Source organism: Magallana gigas, chromosome 2, assembly GCF_963853765.1.
Source record: "Magallana gigas chromosome 2, xbMagGiga1.1, whole genome shotgun sequence".
Taxonomy (NCBI): domain Eukaryota; kingdom Metazoa; phylum Mollusca; class Bivalvia; order Ostreida; family Ostreidae; genus Magallana; species Magallana gigas.
Genome location: NC_088854.1, coordinates 39,854,462 through 39,876,927, shown reverse-complemented (window position 1 = coordinate 39,876,927; position 22,466 = coordinate 39,854,462). Strand labels below are relative to the sequence as shown.

Sequence of the window (22,466 nt, the reverse complement as noted above, 5' to 3'; positions counted from 1 at the left end):
ATAGAGATAAGAACCGATTTAAAATTAACGATGGATAGCGAGAAAACAAGATTTAGGTACAGGTTGTTTACACTCGAACGCACCTTCTGTCAATCTGAAAAGATTTTATTTTGTCAACAAATTTACTGTTTGGGATGTGATATTTTGAAATTCAATGGCCGAGTGTCAGTCACAATCAACGGGTGTCACCGAAACACAAGTTATAAATGAAGAAGCAGAGGTATTTTTTTTATTTTTTCGTTAAATGGTGATATGATTTAATATGTTTAAGTTAACGGGGATCGAGATGGGTACTGACGGGGCAGTAGGGATTTGAACCCAGCTCCCTGAATTCTCTTCGATCTTCCAGAGAATTTAGGGGCCTGAGTTCGAGTTCCCAACCAACTGAGATACCAAACGCCGGTGATCAAATCGGTCTGACCATCACATAGTCATACCCCCTTCTCCGTCTCAAATGATCATTGGTCTAGAATGTTCTTCCATTAACCTGTCAGTTCCTGGGGTTAGTTACACCACTAAGTGTAATAGGATGCTAAAATAATCACAGAGTAGACTTAAATCTCAGAAATCGCAAGTCTGGCAGTATTTGTTATCAAACCAGTCTGTCACATTCCTTCTGTTGCAAATGGATCTTCAACCTTGATAATAACTGGTTCTTTTCTCCGAAGTTAGGCTATCAGATTTAGGGGTTGCCATGGCAGCAAATGTAATGGGATGGGAGAAATAATGATGGAACAGACCAGGATTCGAACCTGGGTCCCTGAATTCTTTAATCAAGTTATCCACCAATTGATCTGATGCTCACATTATCTTAGAGAAAGTTTGAACAAATATTGATGTATGATATTGATATAATTACACAAACATTAAGCGAAATAGTGTCTCTATTTAACTATACTCTAGCTGTCCAACAATTTGCCTTCAGTTAATTGTTATTCAATACTTATATTTTGTAGCGAGAGGCAGTGCTCACAAATAAATAACTCTGATGTGGCTTCACTTTGATTATCATTAATAGATATTCAGGGTTGTCTCTAAAAATTGAAGTAGAAGGCGCGCGCGCGCGCCGGAAGAAACAAAAAAAGTAGAAGGTTGGGGGGGGGGGGGGGGGTCTGGGGGTCTTGCTTATAGCTACATTGTGTTGAAATGCTATAATAGCCAGGTAATTATGGCATTATAGGCGGGGGAATTTCCCACCTCCCGGGTCTTAGAGACAACCCTGGATATTATTTCAATTCCATTCTGGAGTCTACAAAACATATAAAAGACAATAATTTGCTTAAAGGATCAGCAATATATAAATAACAGTTTAGTGAAATCAATGAACTCAGTACCTCATAGTTAAAACTTAATTTATTCTTTCACAACTATAAAAAAAATCACAAGATTAATTTTTTTGAAATGCCCCTCTTTCTTATCAGGTGAGGAACTTGGCTGAAGATGAAATTTTCATCGGGAGTTGTTTTTGCAACAACTTTTAAGTTAAAGTACGACATAAAAGTACCCCAGATGATAACTTAATGTAATGCATGGAATCTGAATGGATAATTAAAATATGTCAGATTTCTATTTTATATATATATATTATAGAGTTGATTCAATGGAAATTGGTTATGTATATTAATAAGTTTAAAATAACCTAGGGCAGGACAATTTGAAAAAAAATATTTTATAACTTTAGTTCTTCAAAGAACCCAAAAGTAAAAAATTATCTATTCCAAATTGACCAATCAAACATCAACAGCAAGATCATCTGGCAATATGTAGTATATATAGCCAGATGATCTTGATATGTTTGATTTTATTAGTTAGTATAGTGGTTTGAATTCCTAATATGAAGGCAGAAATTCTGTGAGAATTAAATTGTTTTTGTGATCAAAAGCGTTTTCCAAACTCTGAATCTCTGATCAATGTCATCAAAAATTAGTTTGTAATTATGTAGTTGTATAACGTTAATAAAAAATTTCCAAACATTTCATGAAAACTGAATCTTGATACTTTAATACAACTTACCAGTAGCACTCCTTATGACTGTCTGAACATTTTATGTTGGCCGGTACATACTGGTAGCAATGGATGTTAAAAATTTCTGATAATTAGCTAGCTCACAGAAAAACTAATAGGATAAAGTTGTGAGCGACTTTTATTTATTTTGTTTATAGATTTTAAAGATATATCTTTTTGAAATTTTTTAGCAACCACAGGTACTACAACTCAAGTTGAGAAAGCCCAAAAACAAGAGGGAAGTAAAATGGACAACAGACACAGTAGACAATGAACACATGAACAAGAAAAAGTCAAAGTGTAAGTTCATGCTGAGCATTAAATTTTTTCTGACTTTCAGTTCTGATTAATGCTGCAGGGAGAAACATGCAAAATTATTACATTGTATTTCAAGTATATAAAACCAAAACAGCTGAGGGAAAATATGTATTACATGTATTATTTTCAGATAAGAACTTAAAAAACAAGAAAATGTTATGTAGGACGTTTATTTATGTATCAGAGGGTTTGATTTTCATGTACTTGTTTGTCATTGTCTTTCATATCTCAGGTTGCTGCATCTACGAGAAACCAAAGATGTTTGATGAATCATCATCAGATGATTCAGACGATGAGTGTCGTAGTTGTAGAGGACACAAAGACAAATGTTTCCGCACAGACAAGGATGACGATTCAGGTATGTGATATTACACCATACAAAGCAAACAGCATTTTAATATAGAGTTTAAGAAAAAGCAAAGTCAGAATATTAGATGGAGATGTTAATAGGCATCTGTTTGAATTCAGTTAGACGCCTAAGTCATATATACAGTACATTTATTTACAATAATTCACAGAAATTACACAATATCTATAAACTGCATACTCCATATGTTTTTGACCATTGTTGTATTTTAATTTAATATCCAAGGGATGATTTTGTTTGCCAGAGGGGTCTGAGGCCTATTTTTGTGGGTTTTACTGTGTAAATTTAAGAAATTTAATTTTTTTTTTTGGTGGGGGGAGGGGGGAATGGAAGGACAACACGTATGAACCCTTTTTCTAGGTTTGTTGTGCATGGTTTTTGTGTTCAGTATCACAATGTATTAATTCCTAGATAAGTTTGTTTTTACAATTTCATTCAATATTGCAAGCTGCATATGGGGAGTGTGTTTGTATTCAATCTTCTTCATAAATTTCCTTTACCAACCAGCCTCTTTAATTAGAATTATTTTTAACAAATCTGGAATTTTTCAGGTCCTGGTCCTGGTTCGGAAGTTCCAAGTTAGCAGTGGACCAGCAAGTGAAAAATTGTCGTAATATATGTACTATACCGGTATATTATGTTCTGTTGAGTTGTCGGAAATCTAATGGGGTTTTTGTTTACATTATGCATTCTATGATTTAGACAACGGAAACCTAAAATATATGCTGTACATAAGTATATATATGTACCGGTAAATTTTTTTTTTTTGAATATTTTGTTGTCTGAATGTTTGTGTTTTTAAATTGATGTAAAATTAATTTTTTCTCTTGCAAAAGATATAGGGTTTTATCCATCTATCACATAATTTGGTTAAGCATACATGTTTAATTGATGAAAGTAGTCCAATATGTATTATAAATGAAAGGGAAACTATTTGATAACTCAACCTACAGAATACATACGCTGTATGCATGTGAACTCTGGAAATATTTATATTCTTATGTATGAGTATTGTAAGCTACCCAGTGTATAGATATGTTTGATGATGGCTGAAAAGAACTTTCACATTCAGATTATATAGATAATACAAAATGTAATATTTCTTTTTAAATTCCTAAAGGTTTCTTATAATACCAAGCTATACTCTACAAAAGGAAGTAAAATATTTGGTAATACAAAACTACCATTAAGAAAAAAATTGCAAGATATATGTACTTGCCAATTTTAAAGCCTCAGAAATTTTATGTTCCATTTGTTGTTCAAGTTTCAAAACTAGCAGGGTCATTAAGGATTGTAATAATGATGGTTAATAAAAAATGCAGTTAGTTTTTTTTTATTTTTGATGCTGTTTTGTGCATTGTAAATCCTCATCAAATTTTCAGTGGTGAAATAAATGAAATTTCTTCAAGACATAAGAAATCAATTTGTCCTCTGGAACCAAACATTTGTTGCTGTGTTGGCTCATTCCTGCAGGATTCTGGATTTGGTTTCAAAGAAGCCGTAGAAATTGGGAATTTAATAATGTGTGCTGAATACTTGGTTTTACTTACTTAATGATGGTTTGATGTTTTATTGAATAAAGATAGTGCTATTTTTCTGCCAAATCAAGTCTCTTAAACTCTGTATTATTACGAAGATGGAAATTTTGTTATTAAAACAAGTTTAATCAGATTTTTACATACGTCTTGAGGTAAGCGATGCTTCTTGTAAAGTTTTGTTTGTAATGCCAATGCAGTTGCAATTTGGAATTCTTGAGGTATACATTAGGCCACACCAATATAATTTCTGGTTTGTGGGACCCTGCACGCTCGTATTTCAGTAAATCTTTACAAATAATATTATTACTAATATCCCGCATCCAGGAAATTTTGCGCTGTTTTCTGTTCTATTTCTGCTCTATTTTTCGTATTTTAGATAATCTTAATTTATAATTCAGAAACAAGTAAAAAAAATTATAAGCGTCAGCTCATTGGAGGTACGACGAACAAAAAATTATATTTGTTTGGCCTTACATGGTACATATTCACATTTCTTTTTACTTACCCCAAAATAGCCAAAAATAACCATTGGTTCAAATAAGTTTTTCTAATCACCATTGACCAGCTGTCTGAATATCTAACTTTTCCGTAGAACTAGTAGCCCATTTCTTTCAAACTTGGTACAAAGCACCCCTAGTGAATGGGAATTTGAATTGCTCAATTAAAGGGCCACATATTTTACTAGATGGAGAAAAATATTTCCAAAAACTGTTGAAAAAAAAATTCATTTAAAATGCCAACAGTTAGAACAAAGTTTCTAAAAATAATCAAAATGTAGAATAATTAAGAGCATAACTCCATCTCTGAACAATGAAATCAGATTTTAGATGAGATATGTTAACAAGCCTCTAGGATTTCACCTCAAATTACGCATGCACGTGAAAAAGGGTTTACGTATTTTCTGTCAGAGCTGCTTTTACAATGAAACAGTATGAATAACTACCATTGACTATTATGAAGGCGTCCAATATTACGCGTTCCATAATTAAAATACGTCATAATATTCTTGTGTAGTTTAAATGTAGTTTTTATCTTAATGTAGATTTTTTCCGGGAATCTTTTCCTAGCCCGGCAATATTTTTTTAATTAAATGTTGAATCACGTCCGTTCATTTCCTGGAAAAGTTCGATCTTTTATTACTTTACCTCATTGCAACCCACAACGCGGAAAGTAGCCGTTTCTTTCTTGTGTATTAATGTAACATGCACTTGTGAAACTTGGGAAATGTGAAAACAGGAAGTGGAGTGGCAGTAATGCTTTTCGAAATTATTTGCTTGGTACTAAAATGTCCTTAATTCTTGTAAACAGTTTGATTCATTATTAAGTACATTTAATGATAAAATATTCAGTTAAAAGATGTGCAACGAAATAGTTTTTAGATTTTTTTATTGGCTGTAAAAATGGTAAAACCAATTTGAAGTACAACTTGGCAACCTTATTGTCATCCTTATGACTCACATTTCTTGTTCCTTGGAGAAGTGAAATGTACCAAACTATACTAAAAAATATATATATAAAATAAGATAAAAAATAAATTATAATAAACACCTCTCATTATGCAGTTAATAAATAGGTATAATCCAAAGCCAGTTCAATCTACCTACAGTAAATTGAAATGTTGTTTGTTCTCTTTGCCTGGTTTGTATTTATATTGATACTAGTCTTAAAGGGACATGGTCACGATTTTGGTCAAATTTTATTTTTCTGTTTTTATTATTTGTATTGCTTTAGAAATGCATTTCTAATGATCAAATGAAAGTTGGGTGCCAGTCGTAGAGTTTTAAGCAAGATACAGGGCTTACAATTCTTCGTCATGTAAACAAGGCTCGTGCCTTGTTTTTGTGTACATAGGTTCAATATACCAGTAAAAAATCTTTTTAAAGCTGGTTTGTCTATCTTATCATTCATTTTAAGCATAAATAAACAGTTCCTAACGATTAAAACATTCATTTTAGGTCTAAAATTGTAATTTTCACTTCAACATTCAAAATATAAACAAACTTTTTGTTTACATAGCGAAGAATTGTAAGCTCTGTAACTCGCTTATGACTCATCAAATGACACTCAAATTTTGATTACATATTAAAAATGCCTTACTGAAGCATTGTAAACATTAAAATAGAAAAAATAATTTTTGACCAAAATCGTGACCATGCCCCTTTAACAAGTACAAAGTGTATAATATCAACATGATTAAAACACAAGCGGTTAGATTTTAAGCACTACCCCGTACTGGACTTTTAGCTTTGATACGAGAGAAGCATACTCGTCTGATTACGAGGCAACATGAGATACAACAGTTGGGATATGGTTAGCATTGTTAGGTTTTTTGCGACATCTTAAAAGTTTTCTGAAGTTTTTATAAAACAACGCACTGTTCAGAGCATAAAGAAAGGGGTTGATCGCCGATTTTGCCCACAACAACCACACCAAAAACTCGTAGAAGTAAGTATCGATGCAACTATCGCAGAAAGAAATGATAATAGTTGCAATTGTATAAGGTGCCCAGGTGATTGCAAAAACGAGAACGAGCATGGCAAGAAAACGCGCAGCCTTGATATCCTTGCGAGTTTTCTCCCTTTCTTCTGCGCTTGTCGTCTGCTCCGTTATTGGGTTTGATGAAAAATTCCTTCCGTTGGGTAGTGGAGAAACGACCGTCCGTTTTCGTATTTGGAGGTATATAAGAAAATTGATTATGGTCACAGCGAACAATGGAATGACGAATTCGATGATGGCCGTCGCTGTAGTGAAGATGAAATGGTAGGCAAACTGCACATCGCAATCTCCCGGTTCGTTAATATCTTCTCCCATCCATAAGTCCCAACCAATGATGGCGGGCGAGTATAGCGAAAACGACAGGATCCAAGAAACGAAAATTTTGATCAACGTTTTCTTCGTTGTCTCTTTCACGATGTAATGCGGCCCGTGCTTCAATAGAAGCAGACGATCGAAGCTGATCATTACGATAGTAATGATGGATTCTAAACAAAGTGTGAAGTCTACCACAAGAAAGGCCTTGCAGAAATGGTAGCCAAATGGCCAGTTATAGCTAGCAAGAGTATAAACTGAATAGAAAAGCATGCTGAAAAGGCCGAGGCAGAAATCGGTGACGGCCAGGTTAACCAAGTACATGTTGTACACGGTCCGCAGACTTTTATCCCTTGCAAATGCTATGATGGTAAGAGCGTTTCCAGACACTGCGAGGACAACCAAAACCGCCAACAGAACGCCTAGAGGGATGGTGACATACAAGGAAAATAACTCAATCTCATCTCCATCGTCTTTGGTCGTATTTGCCGAGTCAATCATGGCGTTTTTCTACAAAAGATTTTATTTTCTTGAAAAAGTTACTTTGAAATGTCATTCTTTGGGTCTCTTATTTGTGTAAAGATGTCCATATAGTTAAGGGACAAGAGAATATGAATGCGAAGTTCAGTGTAGTATCTTGTATGATATTAGTTTCTTTACTTTCTTCATTATAACACAAATTTGAAAATATGCTAGTAATACGCGTTTAAAATTAAAACAAGAAAACTATAGTTCATGACATTCATAATCTGAAGTATCATCCGCAAAGGGTGTTCTAAAGTAACGTATGATACATTGGCTTTCAACTTGTTATATCCGTATTTGTTTGTAAGAGTCGGCGTTGATCCTGTTATTTCGTATTCATTATCGCATGAAGTGAACGCAATTGCAAAAAGCAGCATATTCTAGATTGAAAAAAGGGTTCTCAACACCTTTGGGAAAAGCAACAGAATCAACTGGTATTTTTTTAGTTATGATACTACATGTACTAGTAGTATTTTAGGAGATGTAGGATTTATAGTTTACATAAGAAATAGTCCCCAACAAAATAAAAGTTTTGGGAAAATTCAAATGATAATATTTAAAACTCTTGTTACAGAGTTTCCTGCCGTATTAGAACTCGGGTTCTGCGGGTCGGGGTTGCGTTTGGTGTCATGATCGCTCCGCCTCGAAGAAATGCAAAACCGATTTCCCAATGCAACAAGATCTCTATGATATAATGTTATCATAAACATTGGTCCCGGTGTGTTAAGGAGCCATTAGTATATTTTACATTTTTATATCCATAAAATATACATTTGGTACAGATTATGAATAGCTAAATTGTCATTTATATATAGCATTTGATTAACGAATACCAAACATTAGGCAGAAACTAACAATGTCTTCATGTCGCTTTGGAACAAAATATTTGCATCATAATTACCTTCTTTGAAAGAAATCTAACCTTTAATGAATTAACATTACAGGTCATTGATAGTGTAATTAGTGTATTTTTATTATCAAACTTTGAAAAGCAATCATTTATGTACAATGTAGAAAATTAATGTTTACTCACCTGTTAAAGTATAAGTCAATTGGCATCTTGGGGGTAAGCCCGTCGTTTTTTATCCTCTTTTATGAACCATCAGTTGTGCTCAGCCCACTTTTTGAAATCCCCTCTTAATAAATCCACCTTTTTGAAAATAAAGAACATTAATTTATATATTTGATATTTATGTTTGTCTCATTAATTACAAACTAAATCTAAAAGAAACCAAAGTAACGGCCGAGTTTCAAAGAACATGGGCTACAGATGTTAACCATATACTTGTCAAACTTCTAGTACCTGTATTCATTAAATTGATTGCGTCAAGCCCGGCCTTTCTGGTTTGTCATGCAGATTTGAAGGAAAAAAAACGGTTATTGATTTCAAATTTCATGAGTGGGAAAAGTTTATTAAGCCTTTAATAACGTATACTTCAGGGTAATCGGAACTGCACCCAAATTTAAAGGCTTCATTATATCATCGCTACAACGATGCTAACAAGAAAGAGGAAAAATAATGCCAATTTGTGTTGCAAATCTGAAATTGATTTTTCCCCGACTGCGACATTTAGAATATATCATCTTATGGCAAAACATTTATCTCTTCCGGGGCACCTTGACAAAAGTAGTACAATGAAATATTTTTTTTTCAGTTCGTTGTGTGTCTTACGGTATATTGTTGTAAAATACTTTCTCTATGTATCAGGGAATATGTCTGTCTGTCAGAAAGAGAGAGAGAGAGAGCTTTTTTAAGGTGGTTGTTGCTTCATTGCATGCTGTTCAAAACGCATTGGAAGATAAAATAGCATCTAGTGCACTAGAAGGAAATTGGAAGGGAATATCAAATGATACAGACTGTAGGTATCATTGACAAATGATCTGACATACTTTAATGGACATTAAAGAAAATCAATGCAAAAAAAGTCGATCGAAATGACCACCCTGGACTTATCACCTGTATGATATGTTGGAAATAAGTGTCGTTCAGGACCTAATCACTCTGCAGGAACACGTGTTCGATATGCACTTTCGGAAATCTGCAGATAAAATAGATATATCCTCTGTGTGCAAGATAATTGTTAGATGTTTTGGCATTTCTTACAACAACAAAAAAGCAACCCCTGCCTTTAAAAAAACCCTTTTTTTAATCCAAAGAATGTTAAGGAAAATTCTGTAATAATTTCAAAATGATGCAAACAAACTTGACTTTATGCATAGTCATTCATGTCAGTCAAATATCACGGTAAAATCAATTATTGTTTACGTTACTGAGAAGATTTTTTCCGAGATATCTTCTTGTCGATTTGGCACTCTATCACAAAATCGACGAACTAGTTATTTAGAAGAAGTGTTTCCCAAGATGTTTCTGTCACTCCTTTGATCCCCATTAAGTATAGTTCTTCGAGGTTTATCTAGAGATCTTATAATTTTAAATGTATATTGATGAAATTGGGAATTCGCAACTATCGATTATAAAAAGAAACGGGTAGATGAAGTAATATTGATAAATACAATGTGTGATTAATTATATTTTAAATATGGAATGTACATATTTTTCGAACGATAGAAAAGAGTTTTTAACCAAAAGTGTTGTAAAAACCTAAACATGTTATTGTAGAAAAAATGAAAGAAAAAAAGTTTCCATAAATGTCTGATCTTCAATGAGGCTAAAAGCGTTCACATCCGACCGTACTTTCGTGTTTTTTTTCCTGATTTGCTTGTGGTCCTTATTCCCGGCTTTTTTAAAATTTAATTGTAACTTGTAAGACCTGATTGTAAAACAGAGGCTGAACAAAGACCTCTTTGAATGATCCGTTAAAATCTCCTAAAACTCTACATTTTCTTTTGCATTTTCTCCCCTCGAATAAAATTTGTCCAAAGTATATATAGAAAGGAGGTCACTTCATCAGATCTCGTAATTCCAGGGAACGGTGGCGATCGACTGCTCTTTAACCATCCGAGAAAGTTTCGATCGGAAAAATAAATCGTAACTTAGAATCTCGACGAGTATTTTATACCCTTGTCGTAGTAGACGAAAGATCGTTAAAAATATGGCTACCGAATAATTTATTAATTCTTGTCGGCTTTAATTTATTTAAGATTATTGGAGATTTGCACGCGGAAGACTTTAACAGTACCAGTATGAAACTAGTATACAACACTTTTCTTGTATACAAAAACCGATAACAGGATCTCATCAAAAAATCCTAACATAGGACACATATTCACAGGAAGTTGGAACCTTGACTTTGGGTTGAAGAAAAAGAAATCATGCAATGCAACTAAAAAGAAATTATGCATGATGCATAATTCGATTTCTTAAATCTTAAATTTATAAATATGATAAGATACTTTTATAGAAAATATAACTCATCATGTGACCTGGAGGGAAGGGGTTAACTCGGTTTAGGATGAAAATTCCGTTTTCCACCGCCCTGCTAAACAATTGTCTGAAAGGTATGCATTCGTTATAACATTAATACTTAGTGAAAATGTATTTCTAGACATTTTTAGACAAAAGTAACGTGCATATATATGCATGCGACTGAATGACTGACAGAGGAGATTATAACTTTTTCTAAATAAAATATAGGTAATCCAAGTTTACAGAGCTCACGTTTAAACGAATTACCACGATTATCAAATTATATGATGCAATATTGTTTCCTGTCTTTTGTACAGTATCGTACTATACATGATACAAAACGATATAATTTCATACTATACAAACCAATACTGTACATATGATACAATATCGTATAATATGATACAATATCGTATGATATGATACATGTTCAATACGATAACCATGCAGATATGAATAAATAATGATTAATATTTACTTAATAGATATGTGATCTGTTCCATGTAACCTTAACATCCTCCAGCATCCAAAACCCTTGATTCATATTCAGCATTCAAGCCTGTCGAGTGCAATAGTATCACAAGATGCATCATCAACCCGAGGTAAAGATAATATGAATTAGAAGATAGGACCATCAAAGGACACCTGCTCCAAAAACTTGAACCAGCTCAAACAACCTTACTTCCTCCATCATCCGAATCTATGGCTGAAATCAAGCATCAAAGCTAGTCGAGTGTATTAAAAGATACATGAACCATCCAAGTTAGGTGAAGATAGAACAAATAATAACTTAGATATGGCTGTCAAACGTTATCTATTCCAAGAAAACCCTAACCTGCTTCAGAAAACCGTAACTCTTCTGAAAATCCTAACCTTCTCCAGCATTCGAAACCTAAGGCTTTGATTCAGCATCATAGCCCGTCAAATGCGTCATATCATATGATGCACAATACATGCAAGAGTATGGAAGTTAGGACCAACAATACATGTAACCTACATACTGCACCTACTCCAAACACTATAACCAGGTGTCTTGACACCGACGCCGAGCGCCGACCTCATGTCTCCCGACTCGGTGAGCTAAAACAATTTCTGATTTGCGTTAAACTTTACCCTTTGGTAAGCTGAACTTTTGTGCATTTCTATTAACTTTTATTTCAGTAAACAACAAGTATCAAGTGATTAATATACATGAAGCTGATGACATTAGATAAAAATACTGTAAATTGGTGTTACATGTATTTAAGAATACAGCAATATTCTGTCACTTCATAGATTTTGTCTGTACAAATACTTATACTATGAACGACCACATTATTATCCTTTTAATACCTATCCTTTTTATACCTATTAAGAGTCCTAATGTTTGATTTGTGTGTTTTTTACATCCTTACAATGATTGCTACTCTCATTATTTCTAAAATCAATTGTTTATAGTTGTGCGTTTCTTTTTTTTTCGTGTCTAATGTACTTTCCATAATACAACAAACGTGTTTATCTCATTTACGTTTACAGAAGGGAATTACTTTAGTTCTTTATTTTCTGATATATATATATATTTTCAATGAACATCAGTTACATATACATACTTTAGTAACTTTAGTAACATACTAATACATATATTGTTCTCTCTCTCTCTCTCTCTCTCTCTCTCTCTCTCTCTCTCTCTCTCTCTCTCTCTCTCTCTCTCTCTCTCATTGTTTATTAAACCTTGTTGTGAGAGAACCACTGCAATAATTGCCACGAATATTGAGTAATCACAAATCAAATTATTAAGAACTGGTACTCATTATTTAAAAAGTCATGTAATCCGGACATTTGTACAAACAATAAGCAAATAAACAAAGAAACAATTATAAAATCTGACAATTATAAACCTAAAATTAGGTACAATTTCAGTCATAGTTTGCCCTTTTTAGAGTGATTATTAAAAATATCACAAGAAATTGAAATGTAACATTCATTTACAAAAGAATACACATTAACTGAGAATCTATAAAGGGATACCTGATTAGACTTTCACAAGGGTAATTGTGACGTCATAAACAGTACATTTGCCCGTAATTTTTATTAAGACATCAATTTCTCAGTGACTTTTTTGATAGAAAAAAATTGCCCGCAGCTGTCGTCCACAATGAAACTCAAATTATAACTTTAACACGTGATATCACATGAAATATATTAATTTCGTTGTGTGCGACGGCTTCAGACACTCTCCTCTTAAAAAAAAAAAACAATGAGAAAATGCGCCATTTTTCATCATTTTTAAACTAAATCTTAGAAATTTGCCAAAATGTCATATTTTTGGAACAAGATAAAAGTGTATAATTTGGCACTTTATATACACTCATATTCAAGATAATATATGTGTATTTTCATGAGATTAAAACAATTTTTGAATTTTAGGACAAATATTGAAAGAAACTACTTTCTCCTTGTATTAGTGATTAACTTGAACTGTCTATAACAATTAAATGCGCACTGAAATAAAGAAAGATCAACTTGAATGCCTTTTTCGTGTACATCTAATGAATTAGATTCTGGTTATACGAAAAAGTCAACAACTTTAATGTTTTATGGTTTCGAGTTTGTAGTGGCAGAGCCTCGGTGATTTTTTTTTTGCCACAAACCAATAATATTCTGAAAATTCTTCGCGAATCTAGCAATGTTGTAGGCGTATAAAAAGGGTTCAGTGACGCTTTTGACCATAGCAACCAGATGAAGGCCTCGTAAAGATTCACATCGACACAGGAATCACAAAACGAGATGATTATGGCACTGACAGACGTCACGGTGAGGGGAGGGGAATCTTCATCATTATCCTCCTCCTCGATGTCATGGTCAAGGTCAGATTGCTCATGTTGGTATAAAGATATTATGCATTTACATTTATAATGAACATACACGTATTTCACAAGCATCTGAGGTATAACTATTTGTTTTTGATTTTTTTTCATATTTTTATTTTGAGAAAATATGTAACGTCGAAAGTCTCTGATGTATTTCAGGAATCAGTTTAAAATGCTGTCTTTCTTTTCTTTTATAAATTTGTAATAACTATTTATTCCACATGTAATATTAACCTGGCAATTCTTAAAAAAAAAGAAACCAGATTAAGTTTCACGTACAATTAAAAGAATTATTCGTTGACTCAGAAAAGAACTACTATAAAACTCTTTAAAGAATAAGTCATGCAAACAGACCGATTCATTGTTTGCATTGATAAAAAAAAATCATTTTTGGGCATTACTGAATACTGAGTTATCATCGGTCATCTCGGGACGATTTTGATTAAAAAATTTCTTTGAACTTCGTCTGGTGAATTCCATAAATATCTAATTCTTTATTTAGATTCCTGCCTGCATAGATATTCTGACGAAGCTGTTTATTTGTGAAAACTGCCGACTCTTCGACAAAAAAGGATGGATAAGAGAAACACCATGAAACCATAGTAACCTATCGATATTTGTGAAGACTAATTTCTTAAATTTATGACTTACAATTGCACTAATACTTACAAAAAGCTTAATAATGTTTTTAAAAAATTTCATGTACCGTGTTATTGGATTAAAACGTGAACGCTTCTATTTCCTGAAGTTGGAAACAAGAATTTTAACTGTATACATGTATATATACATGTATGTATTATTACAAGCAAGTGATCCTTTCTACATGGATATGAAAAGAGCCTAACTTCCTTTTCAACTGAACTATATATATATATATATATATATATATATATATATATATATATATATATATATATATATATATATATATATATATATATATAAACACACACACATATATATACTTATTTATAATACGGCCTGAAGTAAAACCATTGTATACTAGTACTTCTAAAAGAGTATGGATCGTTCAATCCTATACTCAAGAGAGCTTGATGGTCGTGGCAATTTTCAAACTCTATTCAATCTACTGAAAAAGATAAGCTCTATATAAAAATATAGCTAAACATTTAATAACAATAGATTTTTTCTTTACTCTATATATACAATAAAACACGCTAATAAGGAAGTTTTAGGCAAGGGCAATCTTACTTCGTTGTAAGCGTAATTCGTTATATCCGTCAAGTTTACAACATGTAATAAAGGCAGGGAAATGAAATTCACTTCGATTTAAGCGTCAATTTATTATAAATGTTCGTCAAAACCGTGTTTTACTGTATTTGAATTGCAAGGTCATGACAATCATACTGTGAATTTTTTTTTATGGCAAATGAGCAAACTGGGAATTTTATAATGTGTGCTGAATATTTTGTTTTACTTACTTAATGATGTCTTATTGAATGAAGATAGAACTATTTTTCTGTCTAAACAAGTCTCATAAACTCAATATTAGTAAGTACATGTAAATGGAACCTTTGTTATTTAAGTCAGACCTCGTTCCTCGAAAAATGATAAATATTTTTCAAATTTTTAACGGCCTGATAATTTGCCAAATAAAAACATTATTATTCATTATCATTTTTAAAATGATAAAACTTTTAGAATATATACATTTATGCCAAAAACCTTTATATCAACAATTCAAGTGTATTTTCAATGATATTATATAGAAAATTGCATACTCTAGTATCTTGTGCAAATACTTGCTAAGGAACTCTAATTTTTAGTAAGAAAGCTTGTCAAAGTAGCGATAAATTAATAACCAATTCCTGGAAAAATCATATGAAATTGAGGAACGTGTCGTCTGACCTGAAAACAAGTTTAATAAGATTTTAAAACCCCTGTTACACCGGAGCTGCGTCCCCACGGCGATTACGCTGCGTCCTTAAATAATGTAAAACACCAAAGTAAACACAGTAGAGTCCCCTACAGCGCCGTAACAACGCAACGGCATCTTCGTTCGTCGCGGTGGGATCGCCTAGAACATTTTAGAACAACACGCGACGGCGCGCAAATTGAACATGAACAAAGTACGCGCCGTGGCTCTGCGCTCTGATAAACAAGCCCTAGAAGCGTAGTGAGGTCGCAGTGACAAGTGACAACCCTGTAAAGTCTCCAACAGCGCCACGAGAGCTCCGTTTGCGCGCCCAAGGAACGCAGCTAATCCCAGTGATTAGTTGCGAGACCTCTCGGAGTCCATTGGTATCTCACTGCGTCCCTATCGCGCTCTCACTGAGCATTCACAGCGTTTGAACAAGTTGTTTTTCATTTGGTTGCAGTCACACAGCGACCCAAAAGAGTTGTTGCTGCTTTCATCGCGCTCTCGTGACGTGTCTTAGAACTACGTTTCTTAGCGTTTGTAGCGCGCACCCACGGCGCCTCTAGTGCTTTGTCATCCAGACCATGAAAACTTGAACAATGGCTGTTGTACAATAGCAAGCGATGTAGTAATTATCAAACTGGATGTAGATGACTATGTAAAAAGTAGCATTTGCTAATATTCCAGAACCTATCGAAGGGCGTAGATGAAATTCATGCCGTTTGGTTCTGGTGTTTTCACATCCTTTCTATGTTTTCTAACAACTAATAACGGATCTTTTTTGTAGACCTGACTTTTGTCCTAGTCTTTTACAAATTATTTAGAAGTAGTTACGTTTCAATTACAATCTACCTATTCATTAAAACAAAACTATTTTTATCACTTATTTACTAGTTGTAAATTCTTGTTTGTTTCCCATACAATTTTACAAATTAACATTAACCTACCAAAAAGTAAAGAACGTCTTGTGGACGCAGTCAGGGCGCAGAGCACGCCGTGGCCACGCGGTAAAAACCCCTAGCACGTTATGAGCGCTTGGCGGATACTCAGCGAGAACGCAGTCAATCGCCAAGTAGAACTCTGGAAATGCAGTTACAAGCCGTGGAAGCCTCGGTCGACGTCAGGACGCAGTGACATCTCCATTTGTAAAATTTTCAAATAAAATTGTACATTTTTTCTGAATTTTCCTAGCGATCCTACGACGATTCCATAAATTTAACAACGGTGTGAACACGCCGTGGGGACGCAGCTTGGTGTGACAGGGCCTTTACGTACATCTTGAGGCAAAAGACGTGTCTTGTAGGGTTTTGTTGTAATGCTCATGTAGTTGCAATTTTGAAATTCTTTACATTACATGGTACACATTCACAATTCATTTCTGCTCACCTCAAAATAGCTCAAAATCACCAAAGGTTTAAATAAGTTTTTCTAGTTATCATTGCCCAACTATGTGAATATCTGTAACTTTTTCGAAGAAATTGCAGCCTTTTTCTTTCAAACTTTGCACCAAGCACTCTCAGTGACTGGGATTTGAAGTGCTCAATTAACGGGCCACATTCTTTACTAGAGAAAGACATTATCTCTAAGAACTGTTGAAATGGGAAAGGGGGGTGGGGCTTGAGAATCCTTTTCTCAAAAGTAATTTCACCAGAAATGCCAAGAATTATAACAAAAATTCTATGAATAGCAATGCCTCTCTCGATAGTGGGGTCCAGGGGGTGGGGAGGTGGATGCTAAGTTTGTGAAAGGAAAACATTTGTTCATAGGAAAAATATTCATAATAATTCTTAAGATGAGGAATGCTACAATTTATGACTTTGCATTAATATTTATATGCAGGCGTCCTGAGAAAACGTTGATTCTAATTTTTTCTGAAACCTTTGAGAATGCACATATACAAAGCTACAGTTAAAACTTGTGATATAGCAATTATGTTAAGCAAAAACTAAAGTATATAATAAATTGTGGGGAAAAACAAAGTTAACTAAGGAATATACCAGTACATATGATCAGAATGGAACATTTTCAACTCAACTTCGCTAAACATGTTTATAAAATTTTCAACCAAACTTTCTATTTTCACAGACCCACAACAAAAATAATCAAAATGTAGAATAATTCAGGACATTACTCCATAACAATGAAATTAGATTTTAGATGAGATATGTTAACAGGCCTCTAGGATTTCAACTAAAATTACGCGTGCACATGAAAAAAAAGGTTTACTTATTGTCTGTCAGAACGGCTTGTAATAAAACAGTATGCATCAGCTACCAGTGACTATTATGAGGTGTAATGATAAATATATCCAGCTTAAAGATGTGCAATGCATTAGTTCTATTTTGATTGTTAGCACGGCGCAAATTGTTTATTAGCTGTAAACATGAAAATTTGAAATGCCAATGACCTGGCAACTTTACTTGCATCCTAATAAAATGTAACAAACTATACAAAATAATAATAATAATAAGAATAATAAGAATGATAATAATACATGTAATAATAAAAATAAAAACATAAATCACTATGCAGTTAATAAATAAGTTTGGGCAAAGCCAGTTCAATCTACATTCAAATCGAAACATTGTTGGGCCTCTTTGCCTGGTTTGCATTGATGTTTACACTTGTCTTAACAAGCACAATGTGTATACTATCAACACTGATTAAAACACAAGAGGTTAAATTCTAAGCACTATCCCGTACCGGACTTTGATCCGAGAGAAGCATACTCGTCTGATTAGGCCATTACAAGTTTTTTCTATGTTTAGCGTCCGCGGACGGATTGGTTTTGAGATGTAAAAATTAAAAAAAACCCACACAATTGTTGTTCATAAAATTAGATCGCTTTTTCATATGTCGGGCTCAGGATCGCATTTTTAAATCCGGATCAGAAATCAGATATAACAACATTCAAAATGGAAAACATATAGTAGGTATTTGTTATTTTTATTACAAAATGAAGAAAATACTTCAAAATATATAACAAATTTTATTTTGTTGAACTTTTTAAGCTGTGTTTTTTTCTTCTAAGGTTTGTGTTTTTTTCCTGATAGAAAGATAGGTTTTTGATTTTTGGGTGGACGCTAAACAAAGAAAAAACTTGCAATGGCCTTACGAGGCAACATAAGGTACAACAGTTGAGGTATGGTTAGCATTGTTAGGCTTTTTGCGACATCTTAAAAGTTTTCTAAAGTTTTTATAAAACAACGCACTGTTCAGAGCATACAGAAAGGGGTTGATCGCCGATTTTGCCCACAACAACCACACTAGAAACTCATAGAAGTAAGTATCGATGCAACTATCGCAGAAAGAAACGATAATAGTTGCAATTGTATAAGGTGCCCAGGTGATTGCAAAAACGAGAACGAGCATGGCAAGAAAACGCGCAGCCTTGATATCCTTGCGAGTTTTCTCCCTTTCTTCTGCGCTTGTCGTCTGCTCTGTAATTGGCTTTGATGAAAAATTCCTTCTGTTGGGTAGTGGAGAAACGATCGTCCGTTTTCTTATTTGGAGGTATATCAGAAAATTAATGATAGTCACAGCGAACAATGGAATGACGAATTCGATGATGGCCGTCGCTGTAGTGAAGATGAAATGGTAGGCAAACTGCACATCGCAATCTCCCAGATCGTTAATATCTTCTCCCATCCATAAGTCCCAACCGATGATGGCGGGCGAATATAGCGAAAACGACAGGATCCAAGAAACGAAAATTTTGATCAACGTTTTTTTCGTTGTCTCTTTCACGATGTAATGCGGCCCGTGCTTCAATAGAAGCAGACGATCGAAGCTGATCATTACGATAGTAATGATGGATTCTAAACAAAGCGTGAAGTCTACCACAAGAAAGGCCTTACAGAAATGGTAGCCAAATGGCCAGTTATAGCTAGCAAGTGTATGAACTGAATAGAAAAGCATGCTGAAAAGGCCGAGGCAAAAATCGGTAACGGCCAGGTTAACCAAGTACATATTGTACACGGTCCGCAGACTTTTATCCCTTGCAAATGCTATGATGGTAAGAGCGTTTCCAGTCACTGCGAGGACAACCAAAACCGCCAACAGAACGCCTAGAGGGATGGTGACATACAAGGAAAATAACTCAGTCCCATCTCCCTCTTCTTTGGTCGTAATTTCCGAGTCATTCATGGCGTTTTCTACAAAAGATTTTAATTTTGGAAAAAAGTTACTTTGACAGGTCGAAGCAAAAATTCATTTGGGTTTGACATAACGATTAAGAAAAGGGACAAAAGTATGTGTATGCGACGTACATATATTTCGTTCAATGTAATATTTTGTACGGATGATATTAGTTTTTATTTTTTACTTTCAACATGATATATTTACATTTTCGGTATCTTTGCCTGTGATAACACAACTTATCGATTTTGAACTATACAGTCAAATAAATTCAAATGACGTATAATTGGGGCACAAGCGGGGTTTGCTAATTGACATTATAATACATGTATTTAATCGTGCAAGAATATTTCGGAGAATTGTATAAATATAAGTAATAAGGAATCATTCTTTGAATATTTGGAGGTGATAATTTCGGTCGTGGCATGATCAAATCTATTATAAATTCCTTCGAAATTTTTAAAAATTGAACACGCCACAACCAAAATTATCACCTCATAATACCCAAAGAATGATTTTTTAAGAATGTTTAAATATGCTAGTAACATGCGTCTGAAATGAAATCAAGAAAACGAAAGTTTGTTACATTCATAACCAGAAGGTGGTCTAAAGTAAGGTATGATACAATGGTTTCCAACTTGTTATATCTTGTTATATATATTTGCGTGTAGGGTCAGTGTTGATCAGTTAACTTCGTTTTGGTATCAGAAATGCACCCAATTGCAGCATATTCTAGATTGAAAAAGGATCCTCCACACCTATTGGAAACGCAAAAGACACAAACTGGTGTTTATTCTATTTTATAGTTGACTAAAGAAATGGTCCTCCAAAGTAGAAGAGTTGGGAAAATTCAAATGAAATTTTTTTAAACTCTTGTGCAATGTATGTTACAGAGTGTCGTATTCGAACTCGTGTTCTGTGAGTCAGGATTGCTATTAGTACCATGTACCATGTACGTTCCGCTTCGAACAAATGTAAAACTGATTCCCCAATGCAATAAGATCTCCGTGTTATGATGTTATCATTAAATAGTATAGGTCCAAGTGAGTTTAGGACTCTTTAGTATATATACATTCTTATATCCTTATTCTTATATCCATAAAATATAGAAATACCATCCAAACAAAATTAATAGTGTATAAAGGGGTAATTTTTGCCCTGTGTAATTTTCGCCCTTCTACTTCTGGTAATAGTTCCACCCGTTTTAACTTCGCTTAGACAAATTTGAGTTTAAGGGAGCTAAATTGAGACATTTGAATTCCCCCATTCTAAAATTAATCCACAGTAAACGAAGGCGAAAGGGGCGAAAATTAAACGTTCGAATATTTCCATCTATACAGTACATATACATCTCCTTCCAAAAAAAAAAAAAATCAAAATCAAAAGCACATTCATAAACAAAAATAAACTTAAACCACAACGAAAAAAGATCAATTTAAATTGAGTACAAATCAAGAATAGATAAATTCTCGTTCCAAGCATTTGACCAATGAATGTCGAAACTTTGAAAAGTAATTATTCTTGTTCAATATTGTAAAAAAAATTGTAGAAAATTAATGTTTACTCACCTGTATAAGTTTAAGTCAATCGACATCTTTGGGAACCCCGTTGTTTTTTTTATTTATCTTTTTTATGCATTATCAGTTTTGTTCAGCACATTGTTTAAAATCCCCTCCAAATAAATCTACCTTTTTTGAAAATAGAGAACACTAATATATATTCGATATATATTTGTATGTCCACTTAATTATAAACTTAATCTAAAGGAAACCACAGCAGCGGTATAGTTTCAACGAACATGGGCTACAGATGTTAACCATATGCCTTTCAAACTTCCAGTACCTGTATTTATTAAATTGGTTACTTGAAGCCCGGCCTCTCTAGTTTGCCAGGCAAGTTTGAAGAAAATAAACCGTTATTGATTTCAAATTTCATGAGATGGAAAAATTGATTTAGCTGTTAATTACATATACTTTAGGGTAAATCGGATCTGCGCCCAAATTTTCAAGGCTTCATTATATAATCGCTACAGCGATGCTACCAAGAGAGAGGGAAAATAATGCCAATTTGTGTTGCAAATCTGAAATTGATTTTTTTTCAGACTGTGACATTTAGAATGTATCATGTATGATTTTAATGCAAAACATTTATCTCTTGCGGGCCACCTTGAAAAAAGTAGTACAGAGGAATATCATGATGTTAGTTCATTGAGTGTCCTACGGTATTTTGTAGTAAAAATACTTTCTCTACGTATCAATGATAAATTTGATGTGTGTGTGTGTGTGTGTGTGTGTGTGTGTGTGTGTGTGTGTGTGTGTGTGTGTCAGAGAGAGAGAGGGGGGATTTATTTGCTTCAGTGCATGCATTTCTATACGTATTAGAAAAGAGACGATGCCAGTTATTGCACTGATGGGAATATCAAACGATACAAATTACAATCCAACACGCATTTTTCGATGAATAAACTTTATTTTTCAGTAGTGTGAATATTAACACACAATATGGAATGCACACATTTTACAACACGATAGAAAGGATTTTATAAAATAAGAGGTACTATAAAAACGTAAAAGATACTGAGTTTAAAGAGTTCATGATTATTAGATGTATTTTGGTATAAACAAATATTATTATATTAGTATAAACTTGATCCAAAGAGTCGAATCAAGTCGAT

At 33.6% G+C, this 22,466-nt stretch overlaps 3 protein-coding genes across 3 annotated transcripts; 1 reads left to right on the top strand and 2 right to left on the bottom strand.

Annotated features, from left to right (window-relative positions):
* The first annotated feature begins 54 nt into the window (after window positions 1–54).
* Window positions 55–4,293, top strand: LOC105340860 (E3 ubiquitin-protein ligase PPP1R11). Its single transcript, XM_011447090.4, has 4 exons — window positions 55–220; window positions 2,196–2,304; window positions 2,555–2,680; window positions 3,241–4,293. The coding sequence occupies exons 1-4, from the start codon at window positions 155–157 to the stop codon at window positions 3,270–3,272; spliced, it is 333 nt and encodes a 110-aa protein (XP_011445392.3). The 5' UTR covers window positions 55–154; the 3' UTR covers window positions 3,273–4,293.
* Window positions 4,294–6,391: 2,098 nt separating this feature from the next.
* LOC105340859 (histamine H3 receptor) lies at window positions 6,392–7,611 on the bottom strand. Its single transcript, XM_066076548.1, has one exon. It carries the CDS (start codon window positions 7,534–7,536, stop codon window positions 6,502–6,504), a length of 1,035 nt encoding a protein of 344 aa, XP_065932620.1. The 5' UTR covers window positions 7,537–7,611; the 3' UTR covers window positions 6,392–6,501.
* Window positions 7,612–18,672: 11,061 nt separating this feature from the next.
* On the bottom strand, window positions 18,673–21,530 carry LOC117681134 (histamine H3 receptor-like). The gene is made up of 2 exons (XM_066073759.1): window positions 21,361–21,530; window positions 18,673–19,809 (listed from the first exon to the last, which is right to left on the bottom strand). Exon 2 carries the CDS (start codon window positions 19,799–19,801, stop codon window positions 18,767–18,769), a length of 1,035 nt encoding a protein of 344 aa, XP_065929831.1. The 5' UTR covers window positions 19,802–19,809; window positions 21,361–21,530; the 3' UTR covers window positions 18,673–18,766.
* Window positions 21,531–22,466: the final 936 nt, after the last annotated feature.